The 15375-nt window shown below is 35.5% G+C and overlaps 1 protein-coding gene across 1 annotated transcript in view; it reads right to left on the bottom strand.

Annotated features, from left to right (window-relative positions):
• The window catches only part of CFAP47 (cilia and flagella associated protein 47), a 781966-nt gene that overhangs the window by 37968 nt on the left and 728623 nt on the right, over nucleotides 1–15375 (bottom strand). Inside the window, exon 53 of the mRNA XM_074302067.1 lies at nucleotides 7677–7845. Within this exon, the coding sequence (XP_074158168.1) occupies nucleotides 7677–7845 (169 nt within the window). The remainder of the gene's footprint in view (nucleotides 1–7676; nucleotides 7846–15375) is intronic.

The raw sequence follows: 15375 nt of genomic DNA, 5'->3' as shown, positions 1-15375 counted from the left end.
TTTCATGACAGCTTAAATGTGTTCTGATTATGTTTTTCCAGGGTATTTTATTTGGGAATTGAAAAGAAAAAATTAGAAGGAAAAGATATGATAGGAACAGACATTAGATTTTTCTGTAAATCTGGTGTGAAATATGATGTGAAATGAGTGCAACTATTCATCATAGTCAAAGATTATTCTACACCATCTCAGCTAATTAAGATTTTTTTTTGCAAATGTAGATATTTTTTCTGATATCTAAAAAAAAGAAGAGAAAATATGCTGAAATCCAAGGGTATATTATAGAAATTTCACATTAAAGTGAACTGCTACTAAGAAAGTGGAAAATCCATACCAATTTTCTATAATAAAGAACATTCAAATCGAATCATGTTGGCAAAACTCTCATTAACAACAATTTGTAGAAGAAAATGTATCCATCGCCTAATTTTTCCAAATTCTCCTTCAAATAACTTATAATAAATAACACCTTAAAATGAATCCAAAAGTCTGGAATGAAATATTTTTCCAGTTCAAAAGAACTTAGAAGTTTGGCAGAAAAGATATGATGCAATGGAATGTGAGTAGAATGTAGGACCATGGCAAACAGCAGAAGGCCTTGGGGACAACTAAATCACCAGTGGCAGAGCTCTCAGCCCATTGTAAGGGGGTAAGACAACTGGTCAGAAGGAGAGTCACTTTGCTGAGGCTTGGAGTCAGGACTCTGTTGCAATTGTCTATTTATGCATCCAGGTTGTAATCCTAGATTTCAGTACTAGGTTAGGGACACCTAAGCCTGTGATGTCAGGAGAATGGGAACCCTGATCACAGTTCCAGAGTGGAAAACATCACTTGTGCACAAGCAAAGAGAGTAGTAAACATGTCTTTCCTTAGAGGGCTGAAACTGAGATGCACTTGAATAGCCAAGCACTTAAGGTTAATTACCAATTGGACAATACTCTATTAGCATATGCCTGGAAAATGGCCCAGCCCACAATCCTGTGCTGGCTCAATCTATGGGTGTATACAGAGAATTCTAACAGGCATCTGGAGATGGAGTAAGATAAGGAGGGATTACTTTTTGGAGGTGGAGAGAGAAAAAAGGTGTGGAGATTCTTATATCTATTCCCCTGACTATGACCCAAAAAAAACAAGAATAAAGATCAAGGGCTTTTGCTCATCCTGACTCTGGCTGACTCTAAGGTATCCAGGGTTCTAACTCAATCTTCACATACTATTTTGGAAGAAATGAAAATTTAGAAATCACAAGAACTAGCTCTGAAAACAGATACACAAAAAATCTGAAGCTTAGGACAATACCCCTTTGATCCCAGAAAGAAGAGTTAACCTTTAACATAAAATTAAAAGCAAGAAAAGGACTGATTAGCAAAATAACAAAAACAACCCAAACCTGATCATGCTGACAGGGAAGATCAAAATACAAAATCAGAAGATAACAAAGTAAAATTTGATACCTCCAAAGCTTCATATGAAAATGTGAATTGGGTCAGCCCAAAAGAATTCGTGGAAGAATTAAAAAAGGACTTGAAAAATCAAAGAGGCTAAGAAAAATAGGGAAAATAAATGTAATGCAAGAAAATGATGAAAAGAAATTCCACATCTTAGTAAAGAAAGCAATTAAAGAATAATGATGATAATGATAGTGAAGAAAACACTTTAAAAACTTCTAGAAGGTAAATGATAAAAGAGGCACAAAAATCCACTGAAGAAATTGAACAACTCATTAATGTACTCCCTAAGAAAAAATCTCCAGTGCCAGATGGACTCACAAGTGAATTCTATCAAATATTTAAAGAACAATTAATTCCAATACTAAGTAAACTTCTAGAAAAAGATAGGTAAAGAAGGAGTACTGCCAAATTCTTTCTATGACATAGGCATGGCATTGATCCCTATACAAGGAAGGGTCAAAACAGAGAAATGATATGAAAAAAATGCTCTAAATTATTATTGATTAGAGAAATTCAAAGTAAAACAACTCTGAGGTAGCACCTCACCCTTCTTAGAATGGGTAAGATGATAGGAAAAGATAATGCTATATATTAAAGGAGATGTGGGAAAAGTAGGACACTATTGTCTTGTTGGTGGAGTTGTAAAATGATCCAACCATTCTGGAGAGCAATCTGGAATTATGCCCAAAGAATAAACAAACTGTGTATTCCCTTTGACATGGCAATGCCATTACTGATCTGTATCGCAAAGAAATCAAAAAGGAAGAAAAATAACCCACACATGCAAAAATGTTTGTAGCAGCTCTTTTTCTGGAAGCAAAGAATTGGAACAGGAGTAGATGCCAATCAATTGGGGAATGGCTGAACAAGCTGTCATATATGAAGGTAATGGAATATTATTGTTGCATAAAAATACTGATTTTAAAAAGACCTGGAAAGATTTACATGAACTGATGCTGAGTGAAACAAGCAGAACCCATTGCATTGTATATAATAGCAGCAATAATGTGCAGTGATCAACTATCAAAGACTTCATTCTTCCCAGTGATTCTCTGATCCAAAGCAATCCCAATATATCTCCATAGGTTTTCCCCTTTTGCTCTGATTTTTATTAAAAATAAACTTACTAAAATAAAAAATAATAAAATAATATCAAAAGAATGAAAAATAGAAGAAAATACAAGCTAGTCACATCATTTATCACTGTTTTATTTCTTGCTTCAACAGTGTTTGGACAAAACAGATCTGGGATCCTCCAGCTCCCCTTGATATTGATTTCACCTTTCTGAAACCTTTTAGCCACTGGGACCAGATGACCCATTTTTACCAGTTCCAGGACCAGCCACTTGCTTTCTTTATCATCGGTGCTTTAAACTCTACCTCCCAGTTCTGTCAAAATTTCTTCTCTGAGAAAAAGGCTGCTGTCAATCCTCTACTCAACCTCTAACTACAGGCCTCCATTTTTATTTATCCCTATCTATTGGACAATATCTCCCTGAAGATGGTGTCACATTTTTTCCATGGGCTATACAAGAATAAATGGGAGGATGCCTACCCCCTTATGAGGCTTCAGGATCAGCCCAATGTCTGAGTGCCCTTCCAGATTCTACAGACACCTGTCTAAGATGAGTGGAACTGTAGTCCGATTGTAATGGAGGCTGTCCTGAACCTGGAAAAGAGTTTGAACCACAGATCATGCTGAAGCTGCAAATCCTGGGTTCAAGATGTGGGACCCATATCTCTCAAACTTCCTGAACAGCTGCTACTTGAGCAAGGAGTTAAAGCTACTGAAGTGTCTGGGCAAACATTTGATCCCTGTGCTCCATATCCAGGCAGATCCCTAGTCTGGGACCTCCTCTACAGGCTGAGCCTGAAGCTCACAACTAGAGAGAGCAAAACTCCCAGAAATTTTTCAGCCAAATTTCAGAGCTCCTAGTTCAAGGAGAAATATTGCAAGAAACCAAAAATAAATATTTCAAATATCATGGAATTTCCATTAAAATAATACAAGATTTAACATCTTCCACAGTGAAAGATTAGAGAGCTTGAAATATAATATTCTGTAGAGAAAAAAGCTAGGATTACAATGAAGAATCTAATTCTCCCTATACTTGAGTATAATCCTTCTGGGGGTGGGGGGAATGGGTGAAATAGACTTTCAATCAATCCTAATGAAAGGACCAAAATAGAAAATTAGGGTTTCAAATATAAGACTTAACCAAAACATAAAAAGGTAAACAGGAAAGAAACATAAGGAATTCAATAAGGTTGAACTGCTTTCATTCCAAATATATAGGGAGTTCTGTAAAATACATACAAATAAGAATCATTGCCCAATTAATAAATGGTCAAAGTGTATGAACAGGCAGTTTTCATAAATAATCAAAGTTATCTATAGTCATATAAAAATGCTCTAAATCATTATTAATTAGAGAAATGTAAAATAAATCAACTCTGAGGCACTACCTCATACCAATCAGATTGGTTAGTATGACAGAAAATAAAAATGAAAAATGTTACAGGTTGTTCAAGAAAATTGAAATACTAATGCATTGTTGCTGAAGAACAGAAGTGATTCAACCATTGTAGAGAGCAATTGGAACTATCCTTAAAGCAATATAAAACTATGCACATACACTTGCCTAATTCTGAGTCAAAGACCTGGTAGATATCAGAGAGTCAGGATTTGAATGAAGGATTTTATGACACTGAAGCCAGCTTTTTATCTAGTATGCCATATATTCTCTCATATATATTATCAGAGATTTAGAGCTAGAAAGGCACACCATCATTTTTTTAAAGACTTCACTTTGAAAGTATTTATACTAATCAGGAAGTTGTAGATTTTCCCAAAGTCAAATATATACTAAACAACAGAACAAAGACTAAACTAAAGTAAATAACTAAATTTAACATTCATTCTGTTGTTCCATAATCCCCTCTCCATCAATTCAAACAAGTCATCTTATATTTCATGAATATTCAAAATTCCTTATGGCACAATATCAGTCCATTATATTAATAGCTCTTTCCAAATCCATGGACATCTTTTTTTTTTTTTTCAAAGTGTATTTCGTTTTTCCTCCCACAAAAAGTACTATCATTAAAAGTTTGACTTATCACAGCTTCTCTTTTAGTTCTTCACTTTCTTGTTCATGATTTGGTAGTCCTGACCTCCTCTCCAAGTTTTTCTGAAAGCATCTTGCTCATCACTTTTTATATCATAACAGTACTCCATCACATTTATATACCTCAAATCGTTCAACAATTCCCTAATTATGTAGCACTCCTCAATTTCTAATTTTTGTCACCAGAAAAGAGCTGTTGTACCTTTTTGTACATATAAGTTCTTTTCCTTTTGATTTGTATGGTTTTATAGTACTTTCGACATAATACCAAGTTACTCTTCAGAATGGTTGAATCAGTTCACAATTTCATCACCAATACAGTTGTGTTTCAGTTTTTCTTCTCTATCTTATTATCTAATCTAATAAGTATGTTATAATCCCTCACTATTTTTTAATTTGCATTTTTCCTATCAATAGTGATTTAGAGCATTTTTTTTCATATGGTTATAGATAGTTTTGATTACTTGATAAGGAAACTGACTTTCATATTTTTTGATCATTTGTCAACTGGTAAATGATTCATTTTTATAAATTTATAAATAAGTGTGGCTCTATTTCTGATTATTATCTTGACCAATCCACTCTTTTTTTTCTATAAGCACCCCTTTTCTCTTATTTTGTTTTCCCCTTTCCTATACAATATATTTCCATATTCTTTGAGTATATGACTATTATTTCCTTTTTGAGCCAATTCTGATGAGAGTAAGATTCAAGCATCCCAAACCTCTTCCTCCAATTTCCCCTATATTATAATTGTTCTTTTTTTCCATCTTTTCCATTAAGGTAATTTACCCTATTCTGCCTTCTACTTTCCCTTTTCTCCCAATGCATTCTTCTTTCTCATTTCTTAATTATTTTTACATAATCATCCCATCATCTTCAATGTACACCTAGATCCTCTATTACTTCTTCCAAAGGCCTGAAAGAGAAGAATTTTTATGTTACAAGCATCATCTTCCCATATAGGCATGCAAAGATTTCTCTTACTTTTTTATGCTTCTCTTGTATCTTATATTTGGAAGTCAAATTTTCTTTTATTCTCTGTCTTTTCTTGAGGAATGTTTAAAACTCCACTATTTTAATGACTATCCATTAATCCCCTGAAAGATTACACTCAGTTTTATTGGATGGATAATACTTGGGTGGAAACATTGGTTTCCTGGAATAACAAATTCCAGGCCCAATGTCCCTTCAGTATTGCTGCTAAATCTTGTGTCATCCTGACTGTAGCTCCATAATACTAAAATTGTTTCTTTCCAGCTGCTTTCAATATTTTCCCATTAGCCTGGGAGCTCCAGAATTTGACTATGATATTCCTGCGAACTTTCATTTTGGGATCTCTTTCAAGAGGTAATCAATAAATTAGTTCAATTTCTCTTTTTTCCTCTGGTTCTAAAATATGAGGGAAGTTTTCCTTGATAATTTCTTGAAAGATGATGTCCAGGCTTTTTTTTTTTTTAATAGCTTTCAGAAAAATATAATAAATTTTAAGTTATCTCTCATAAATCTATTTTCTAGCCCATAGTCTTTCTAAAAATACTTTACATTGTCTTTTGCCTCCATTCTTTTGGTTTTGTTTTATTATTTTTGATGTCTCTTTGAGTCATAAAATTCAATTTTAATTTTTAAGGAATTCTTTTCTTCAGTGAGGTTTGGTATCTACTTTTCCATTTAGTTTATTCTATTTTTAATGAGTTCTTTTCATCAGTAAATTTTTATATAACTTTTTTCCCACTTTTCCAGTTCTGTATTCTTCTCCTCACTGGATTTTTATATTTCCTTTATCATTTAACCAAGTTTATTTTTAAGGTTTTATTATCTTCAGTATCTTTTGTGCATCCTATATTAAACTATTAACTCTTTTTTTTCATGATTTTTTTGCATCATTCTTATTTCTCTTCAGAAATTTTCCTCTATTTCACTTAATTGCATTTTAAAATCTTCTTTGAGCTCTTCAATGGCCTGAGATCAATTCACATTTTTCTAAGAAGCTCTAGGTCTAGGAATTTTGACTTTGCTGTCTTCTAAGATCATGTTTTGATATTCCTTTAAACCATACTAATTTTGTGTAGTCAGAATTTCTTACTGTTGTTTGCTCATTCTCCCATTTATTTCTTTATTTTTAACTCTTTGCCAAAATGCAGATCTGCTTCCAGGATGCAGGGTGTACTATTTAAAGCTTTAGTGGTTTTTCAGTGGCACTTCTACAGACCTATAAAATTAATTTTTTTTCCAAGATGGTATCATCTAAAGAGAGCTGTATTTAGCACTCTGTTGGCCTATTCTTTGATCTGTGAGTTACCAGAAGGAATTTTTTTGGCCCTGGAATTGTAAGGATTTCCATTACACTGCAGCCATTAGTTCTGATGTGCTATTTCTCCTCCTTGGAAGAGCCCTCCTTGGGATTGCCAGGACTTGTTACCAGGATCTGAGCATGGGCAAAAGCTAGGGTCCTTCTCCCCAGTGTAGTAAAGAGACCCCTATAATCTTTTTGTTTAACCCTTGTGGATTGAAAACTCTGGAAATAGCCACTGCAGTTGCTGATTAATTCATTACCAAGGCCTGCTCCTGATTTATTGGGGCATGGTGTGTACTGACATGGCTCTTCGATCTCATCCCATTGCAACTGGCTTTAATTTCCTACTGTCTTTTAAAATTGATTTTGCTGGAAAATTATTTCATCCTACTTTGTGAGTTTTGCTATTCCATAATTTGTTGTAAAGAATTATTCAAAGGTCTTGGAGAAATTTTGGGGGAAAACTCAGGTGAGTCCCCATCATCTCTATGACAACTTGCCATCACCCTCACTGAAACATTTTTTCAATCAATGTCATATTTAAAGTGATTTATAGCTGAATATCTTCTTCAAAAATGTCAATTGAGAACTTATGCCAAGATTTATGTGAAATTTCTTAAGTGAAAACTTTGAAATATATTTTGTTAATTTAACTCTCATGATCAATGGTGAAGATGTAGAAGAAACACACACACATGTACAAACACATGTACAAACACCTTTAAGTTATTTGAAAGAATATTTTTAGGTTTTTCATAAACACATAAAAATGCCTGACTATTTGGTTTTTCAAGAACTCACCTGTATTACCAATGTTGCCTGATGCTTCCTGCTGTACATTTTTGGCGTGAATCCAACATTGATAAGTGTTCCAGCAGTGTGAAGTGGAAGAAGTTCTCCCATCTGAGGTTTTACAAAAAACTCTTGATCACTTCCTGGTAGGAAATATGCAGTGAATGACTCTGGGTACCTAGAAAAACGTATGAAAATCATCCCATTAACGCAGATCATTATACTAATCCATGTGAAGAAAACTTGATGAATATAGCTGATATCCTGCTGCAGTAAGCTTACAATTAAACATTAATGATGCTATACAGCTGTGAGCCCTGATACTTGTTATTTCATGGAATGCTTAGAGAATAATAATGCAAGGAGCTTGAAAATGATAATAATAAAAATGATATTCTTTTCTAGGATTTCACAAAATAACTCAAAATGAAATTTTAATCATGTGCTATAATTTCTCGTGCAAAATAATGTTTCATGTAAAATATGTCTTCTAGCTCCAAACACTTGGGTTAAATAATCCTTCTTAAATGTGTCAAATCAAAATTGAAATAATACTGGTCACTATATAACTTTTCATTTGTGTTCTCATGCCATTCTGGATGTACTTAGCCATGATGGGAGTTTATAGCTATGAAAGGAGAATGAAAGAGGGAAATGACAACAACATCATTTACAGACTTCTTTAAAACATTTAATATTAAATTCACTTTCCATTATGTTAAATGAATTAGAAGAAAATGGCTTGTAAAATGTAAAATAAGACATATTGAAGTTATTTACTTAGTGATGAAGAAAACTTAAATTCTGGCTAAGGAAATAATTTATTTAACTTAAAGCTATAAGTGGCTATTTAAGTACAAGAAAGATAATAATATCAAGATGTTAGTAACAAGGTTGATATAAATACATAATATGGTTTCTGCTTATAGAAACTATTAACTCCTATTTTTATTAGAATTTATCAGGAATTTACTATAGGACAGTAATGGCAGGCAATAAATACGGTATATTTTTTTCCTTTTCAGCAATAGGCAGAGGTATATGATTCTATCAATGCCAATCTTTAGACTACCTGACCTTCATCATGAAATAGCATTGATCTGATTTTTCCACTTAAGTTAATTTACTGACATTTGAGTATTGAATTTAATGTTTTAGACACATTCCATTTTCAATTTTTTTTTTTAATTTTCCCAGAGGTAGACAGACCATCCCTTGTCATCTCTCAGATCTGTGGAAAAAGAATGAACTGATGGCCAAAAAGAACAAGAGAGCATAATGAAATGAAAATTGAATTATTTTGATTATGCCTAATTAAAAAGTTTTTGTACAAATAAAACCAATGCAGCCAATTTTAAAAGGGAAGCAGAAAACTGGGGAAAAATAAAAAAGAAATACTTATTACCAACAAACTTGAAAACATATAAACAAATTAGAGGAAGAAATTATCTTTTTAATCTATAGATGACCAAAAAACACTGAGTGCTGCAGACAAGTCATCTAATGGATACTTCGGATTAGATAGAATTTTAAAAGGTTTTCAACAAATAAATCAAACACATCTCCATTTCATATTAAGAGGAAAAGATTTAGTTGGAAGAGATTAAAACATTTTCATCAAGTTTCTTTGAAAAAAATCTTATTTCTACCATAAATAAGGAAAAATACAATTTTATAAGAAAACAATTTTCAAATAAATAGTCAAAGTATGTGAAGAGGAAATGCTGAAGAGGAAAAAAAAATGACAGTGTTATATATAGTCATGGGGGGGGGGGAAGTTCCTAATCAATAACAACTAGATGGATTCAAATGAGGATAATTCTGAGATCCATTAGATTCATAAAGCTAAATTGATCAAGCCATTTGATTAAAAAAGATTAAAGAGAAAAAAAATGGTATGGTAGAAACAAAATTTGAAACCAGGGGGATGTCTATAATTTGGGGAAGAGTTAAAACTTATGATATGTGAATTTAATGGATTGTTATTATCCAAAAAGAAAAGAACATTTTAGGGAAATCTGGCAGTAATTGAAAATATGATAGAGAATGAAGTGAACAAAATCAGGAAAATAATACTTTAACATTCGCTTCACCAAAGTGAAAATTTTTAAACCTGAAAATTAAGGGATCTAATCAATAAAATAATTAAGCATTATTCCAGAAAAAAATTATAATGAAGAATATCACAAAATTTGTAGAAGAGAAAAATATGCATTAAATGTGCAGAAAGAAACTAATTTTAAACATGTTCAATGTGAAAAGTCATTTTGCTTGTTTCCCTTTGTACAATGGTTGTTCTTTGTGTTGTTTCTAAGGAAACAAAAGGAAAAAATAGAATCTTTTCATTAAAAAAAGTATATTAAATAAATTTTAATATGAAGTCACAGGCATGTAAGATTGGAAGAACAGAGAGAAGATCAGTTTTTTTTTTCAAAAGCCAATAACTATTGTTATGAATATAATTTTTTCTTTTTGTCATGAACAAAACAATAGACTATAGGATTGAAAATTAAAAAAAAAAAAAAAACTAATTTGTATTGCTGAAATTTGCTTTTTCTTTCAGGATTAAAAACAATCTTGTAGAAATCCAAAGGAATATGCAATATATATCTGTATCAGAATATAGAATATAGAGATTGTTTTAAATAGCGATTAATTACTGCAAAGCAAACTTTGCTCATGGCATATAATGCAAAAGATTAATAAATGTATATAAATATATCAATAGTGTGACATTTCATCAGACTTAAATCTCACTGAAAACCAATAAGTTAGACTTTGAAAATGTGTGGTACGGAAATGGTGAGGGAACACCATTTAATAAAAAAAGCTGGAGAGAGCTCTAGAGAAAAGCAAAGTTTATTGTACATTCTCGCAAGAAGGGCGTCCCACTCTTCGAGTAGACTATTGAAGAGAGGAAGCGCCTCCTGTGGGCAGGACAGCACCTTTAATCCCTAACGCAAAACGCCCCCTCCCACCACTGACCCTCATCCTCATTGGCTGAGAGTCTTACATTCTAAATGCGAGATCTACCCATGAAATTGAACTTGACCAATAAGTACATAGTTGCCCATATTTGGATGAAATAGGGAGATGTCATAGGAGGGGAAGGCAATGCCCTTTGCTCGAACTTCAGAGTCCTTCAGGCCTACTCGAACTCTGAAGTAGATGAAGCCTTACTCGATTTTCACAACTGTCTTGAAAGATCTCACCTCATCTCATTCAGTCCCTCCTCTTATTTTGTACACTGAGATCTCTTCAAATTTTTGTAACATAATTTCACATTCCCTATGAATCCCTCACTTCCTTCTGGTTCCTGTTGGCCTTGGGCCACTGGCTCCACCCTTACCCTTTTAACAGCATCTATTTAACAGACCCTTCAGCTTTCTCTTCCAACCTGATCATTCCAGATGATGAGTTTTGGACAATTCTGGTTATTAATCTGATCAAACAAGGGATGTAGATAGGGAATAATATAACACCACTAAGAGCTATAAGGCCAAACCAAAGGAGCTGCTTCCACCAGCTTCCCAAACCAGGACCATCTAGAAGTACTGAACAGTGAGGTCCAAGTCTGTACAGGAACATGAGCAAGTTTCCTAATGTTCTTAGTGATTTCCTTCACTAGATTACCATTGTTATCAATCTTTATACAAATGTGGATAAATTTAGTTTAGCACAAACTCTCCCTTCCTCAGCCAACAAATAATCCAGCACAAGTCTATGTTGTAAAATAGCCTCTCTGGTTTGAGTAGCTTCATCAGCCAAAAGATGTAGTGCCTCAGCTGTCTGATTGGTGATAATCTCTACAACTGCCTGAAGCCTAATTATCCTGTTCAACATATATATTGGAGTTCTATATCCCCAACTTCCATCTTGAGCCCAGGTCGCTGGCCCATACTCTTTGACTATTCTTTCTGGAGGCCAGGCCTCACCCCAACCATTTGCATCTCCAGTCCAAGTGATGGAGGTATCTAAACTCCATTTCTCCCTTCCCAAATTATCATACAACTGAATCCCTAAATATTGGTTTGCCTGTTCAGGAAGAAAGAAAACTTTTGGCCTTATTAGTCCAACATAACAATTCCCTGTCCAATTGAGAGGCAGGTGAGTATAGGCAGTTAAACCACAGATCCAATAATGACCCTTTAGAGCAGGTTGTTCCCTTGGAAATGTCTGAGCTATTCCTTGTAAAAGGATAATATTGTTGGTCTCTTGTCCCTAGGGGGCTTCCCCCCACAAAGGGGACATATTGGCATTTCCATAAACCTTGCTCTTTTCTCCAACTACAATTGGCAACTGGCCACTGGCCTGTTAGATTAGAGGTACTCCAAAATGTGGGAAACAGAGTCCCATGTTGCCCGGGTGTCCCTGGGGTGACATTATACCAACCCCATTGGTAACTGTACCCAATGTATATGTTCCCTTTCCTCTTATTCTCTTTTATACATCTTAATACATCCCATTCTACTTCATTACACTCAGCAATAGTGACTTGTTGATAGCAATATCCCTGCTCTCCTATTTCTGGGAGAACATCCAAGGTAGTCTTTCTAGTCCTTCCTCAATTGAGGATTCCTCCCCGTATCCCGCCAATATTTAGACATTTTTGTACAATCATTTGTCTTTGGCCTCAGGTCTGTTCTCCAATAGGTCCACTCACATACACTAATTCCCAGCTTCAAACCTTGTCCTGTCTGATTTAAGCAGTATTTCCCTTTCCTATCTTCTGTCAATGACCACTGATGTTTCTCTTCTCAGTTCCAGAAACCGGTCCCATTATGAATTTGGGATCTGTTGCTAAGGATCCAGGCTGGGCTTAAGGGGACAGGTACCCATGGCCATTGGTTCAATTGTTGGGATCCACCACAGATCCAACAATTCGATAAGTTAAATGTTCTCCCTATATTCTGCATGAGCAGATGGTTCTCATCTCTAGAATGTCATAAGGAAATAGATAAACCCAAAGCTTAGGGAGAGCCTCATAATGTTCAACTATTATAACACCGTAAAGTTAAGGTGAACTTCCCAAAGGAAAATATATCAAATCACAAACAGGCAAAGAGACCCAGAGTAAGAAAAGAGAAGTCATACAGTTACAATGCACTGGATTCAGAATCAGTGTTCCCATTCAGTGGAGGTCCCCTCCTCTTATGTAATTGGAGGTCTCCCCTGTCTTCAACTGTCCACTCTGATAAAGGTGGCGCCACAGGTCCTTTTGTCCTGGTGTGGTGTGTCCAGCCTCGTTCCTGGGTGCAAATTGCAGTATCTGAGGTCAGTATCACTTGGTAGGGTCCATCCCAGCACGGAGTCAACTTCTCGTCCTTCCAGGAACGGATCAGCACCCAATCATCAACCTGAATTCTATGAACAGGGAAACCTAGAGGAGGAGTCTGAGCTATTAGCCCTTTTTGTTGAAGTCCTTGCAAATGTTCCAGCAATGATTTAACATATCTCTTAACAAACAAATCCTTAGTTTCTAAAATAGGGTCCCAGTCTCCCTTAGGATAAGCCTGGAAAGGATGACCATACAATAATTCATAAGGTGAAAGCCCAATATCTCTACGTGGCTTGGTCCTGATTCTAACCAGAGCGAGAGGAAGGCATTTCGTCCAAGGTAGTTGGGTCTCTAAAGATAACTTAGTCAGCTGCCGTTTTATTTCTTGGTTCATCCTTTCTACTTTCCCAGAAGAGGGAGAATGCCAAGGGGTATGGAGATCCCAAGTGATTTCTAAGGCCCTAATCAGACTCTGCAATACCTGTGCAGAAAAATGTGTTCCCTGAGCTGAGTCTATCCTCTCCACCATTCCATATCTAGGAATAATTTGTTCTAATAAGACCTTACTTACTGTTGAGGCAGTTGCTCGTCCTGACGGGAATGCCTCCACCCATGAGGTCAGATGGTCCACTATGACCAGCAAGAACTTAAGGCGACCCACTGGTGGCAGCTCAGTAAAGTCCATCTGGATGCTTTGGAATGGTCTGATTCCAGGAGGTAGCCCCCTTTTGGAAGCTGGTGTTGGGCAGACCTGTTAGTACTTCGACAAACAAGACAACCGTCTACCAGTTGTCAAGCCATAGTATATAGGCCGGGGGAAACATACCTTGTCAGTATAGCATCACACAGGTTTTGGACATCCCAATGACTGCCCTGGTGCAATTGCTGAAGGACTTGCCTCATACTTGCTTTGGTCAGTACCTCTCTGCCGTCAGGTAAGAGCCATTGTCCTTCAGAGTTCTCAACTGCTCCAAGAGTTGAGGCTTTCTCTTTCCTCCCGAGTAAAACTAGGAGAGGGTAGACTAGGGGAAAGTACAGGTATCAAAGCCATTATATGAGAGATTTCCTGATCTCCGGCTCCCTTGGCCTCCCGGTCTGCTAATCTATTTCCCCTTGCCTCAAAAGAATTTCCCATCTGATGTCCCTTTACATGTATTACTGCTATATTCCTAGGAGTCAGAATATTTTCTAGTATCTCTCTGACTAGTGTATGATGAACCAGTTCTTTACCTTTACTGTTTACATATCCTCTTTCCTCCCAAATCCTCCCAAATACATGCACCACACCCCAGGCATATTTAGAATCAGTATATATATTCCCATCTTGGTCACGCAATAATTTTAACGCTTGATTTAAAGCATACAATTCACAACAATTCACAAGTTTGAGCCAACTAATGGGCAGATAGACTGCCCTTGGTAACAGTGGAAGTTCTAACAAACCCATTTCTTTTCCCATTTACCATCCTAGAAGAACCATACATAAATTCTAAACAAATATTTATCATAACCTTGTGTTGATAACAATAAGGAATTTGTCCCAATGAGTTTATATCCAAGTAGATCTTTCATAAGTGAACATTATTCATACAACTCAGTTTGTTTTTAAAAACACCCAATGCAAATACAATCATATACAGAATGTCTAATTCCACACAAGAGAATTCAAGAAGTTTTGATAAGAGATTCCCATTAACTTGTAATGGGAGAGACATTCTGCTATTCTGAAACATAAGGTCTTATCAAGTATTCTGATAAAGAGGCGGGGGGGGGGGGGGGGAAGGTTTGCAGAACTAAGAGGCAGGGAAACTGAGGCAGGACTGAGTCAGGACAATAATTCAAAGTTAAAACATAAGCTAGTCAATCATAGTCTAGCAAATTTTCAGCTAGAGTCCCCTGTAAAGGCCTTTTGTCTCTGCAGCCTTCTCCAAACCCCGCATCTGCTAAAATCAGGTGTGTCTAGCTAGTGGACAGGTAAAGAGCTTTTTCAACTTTTTGCAGCCTCTCTCTTATCTGTAGAGACAAGAGAGCGAGACAAAAGGAGACCTTTCGTCAATCGAAGCAATTCTTAAAAGAATTGTGCCGAGCATAGAGCTCTAACAACGATCCAGGCCAGAAGCAGCCTGGATGTCCGCTGCAAAAAAGAAAAAAAAATTTTTTACCTTTTCCAGAGTTCCATTCAGTACCCAAATTATGTCTATTTTTCGAGGTCTTTCATCAGGGAACCAAAATGATGAGGTAAGCAAAGAGTAAGTAGTTTCCAATTCGGCCTGAACTGAAATAAGACATCAGTTTTTCCCAATTTTCTGACCAGTTGAAATCTCAGTTTCCTTCCCCCTGTTTACAGAAATTATCAGATTATACATAACAGACTAGTAAATTTCCCAAAATAGTAATAGTCATACAGTTGTATACAGCAATAGTTCTGTT

This window comes from Sminthopsis crassicaudata, chromosome 3, assembly GCF_048593235.1.
Source record: "Sminthopsis crassicaudata isolate SCR6 chromosome 3, ASM4859323v1, whole genome shotgun sequence".
NCBI lineage: Eukaryota > Metazoa > Chordata > Mammalia > Dasyuromorphia > Dasyuridae > Sminthopsis > Sminthopsis crassicaudata.
The sequence above is the reverse complement of the archived record's forward strand: the minus strand, read 5'-3'. Positions and strand labels throughout refer to the sequence as shown.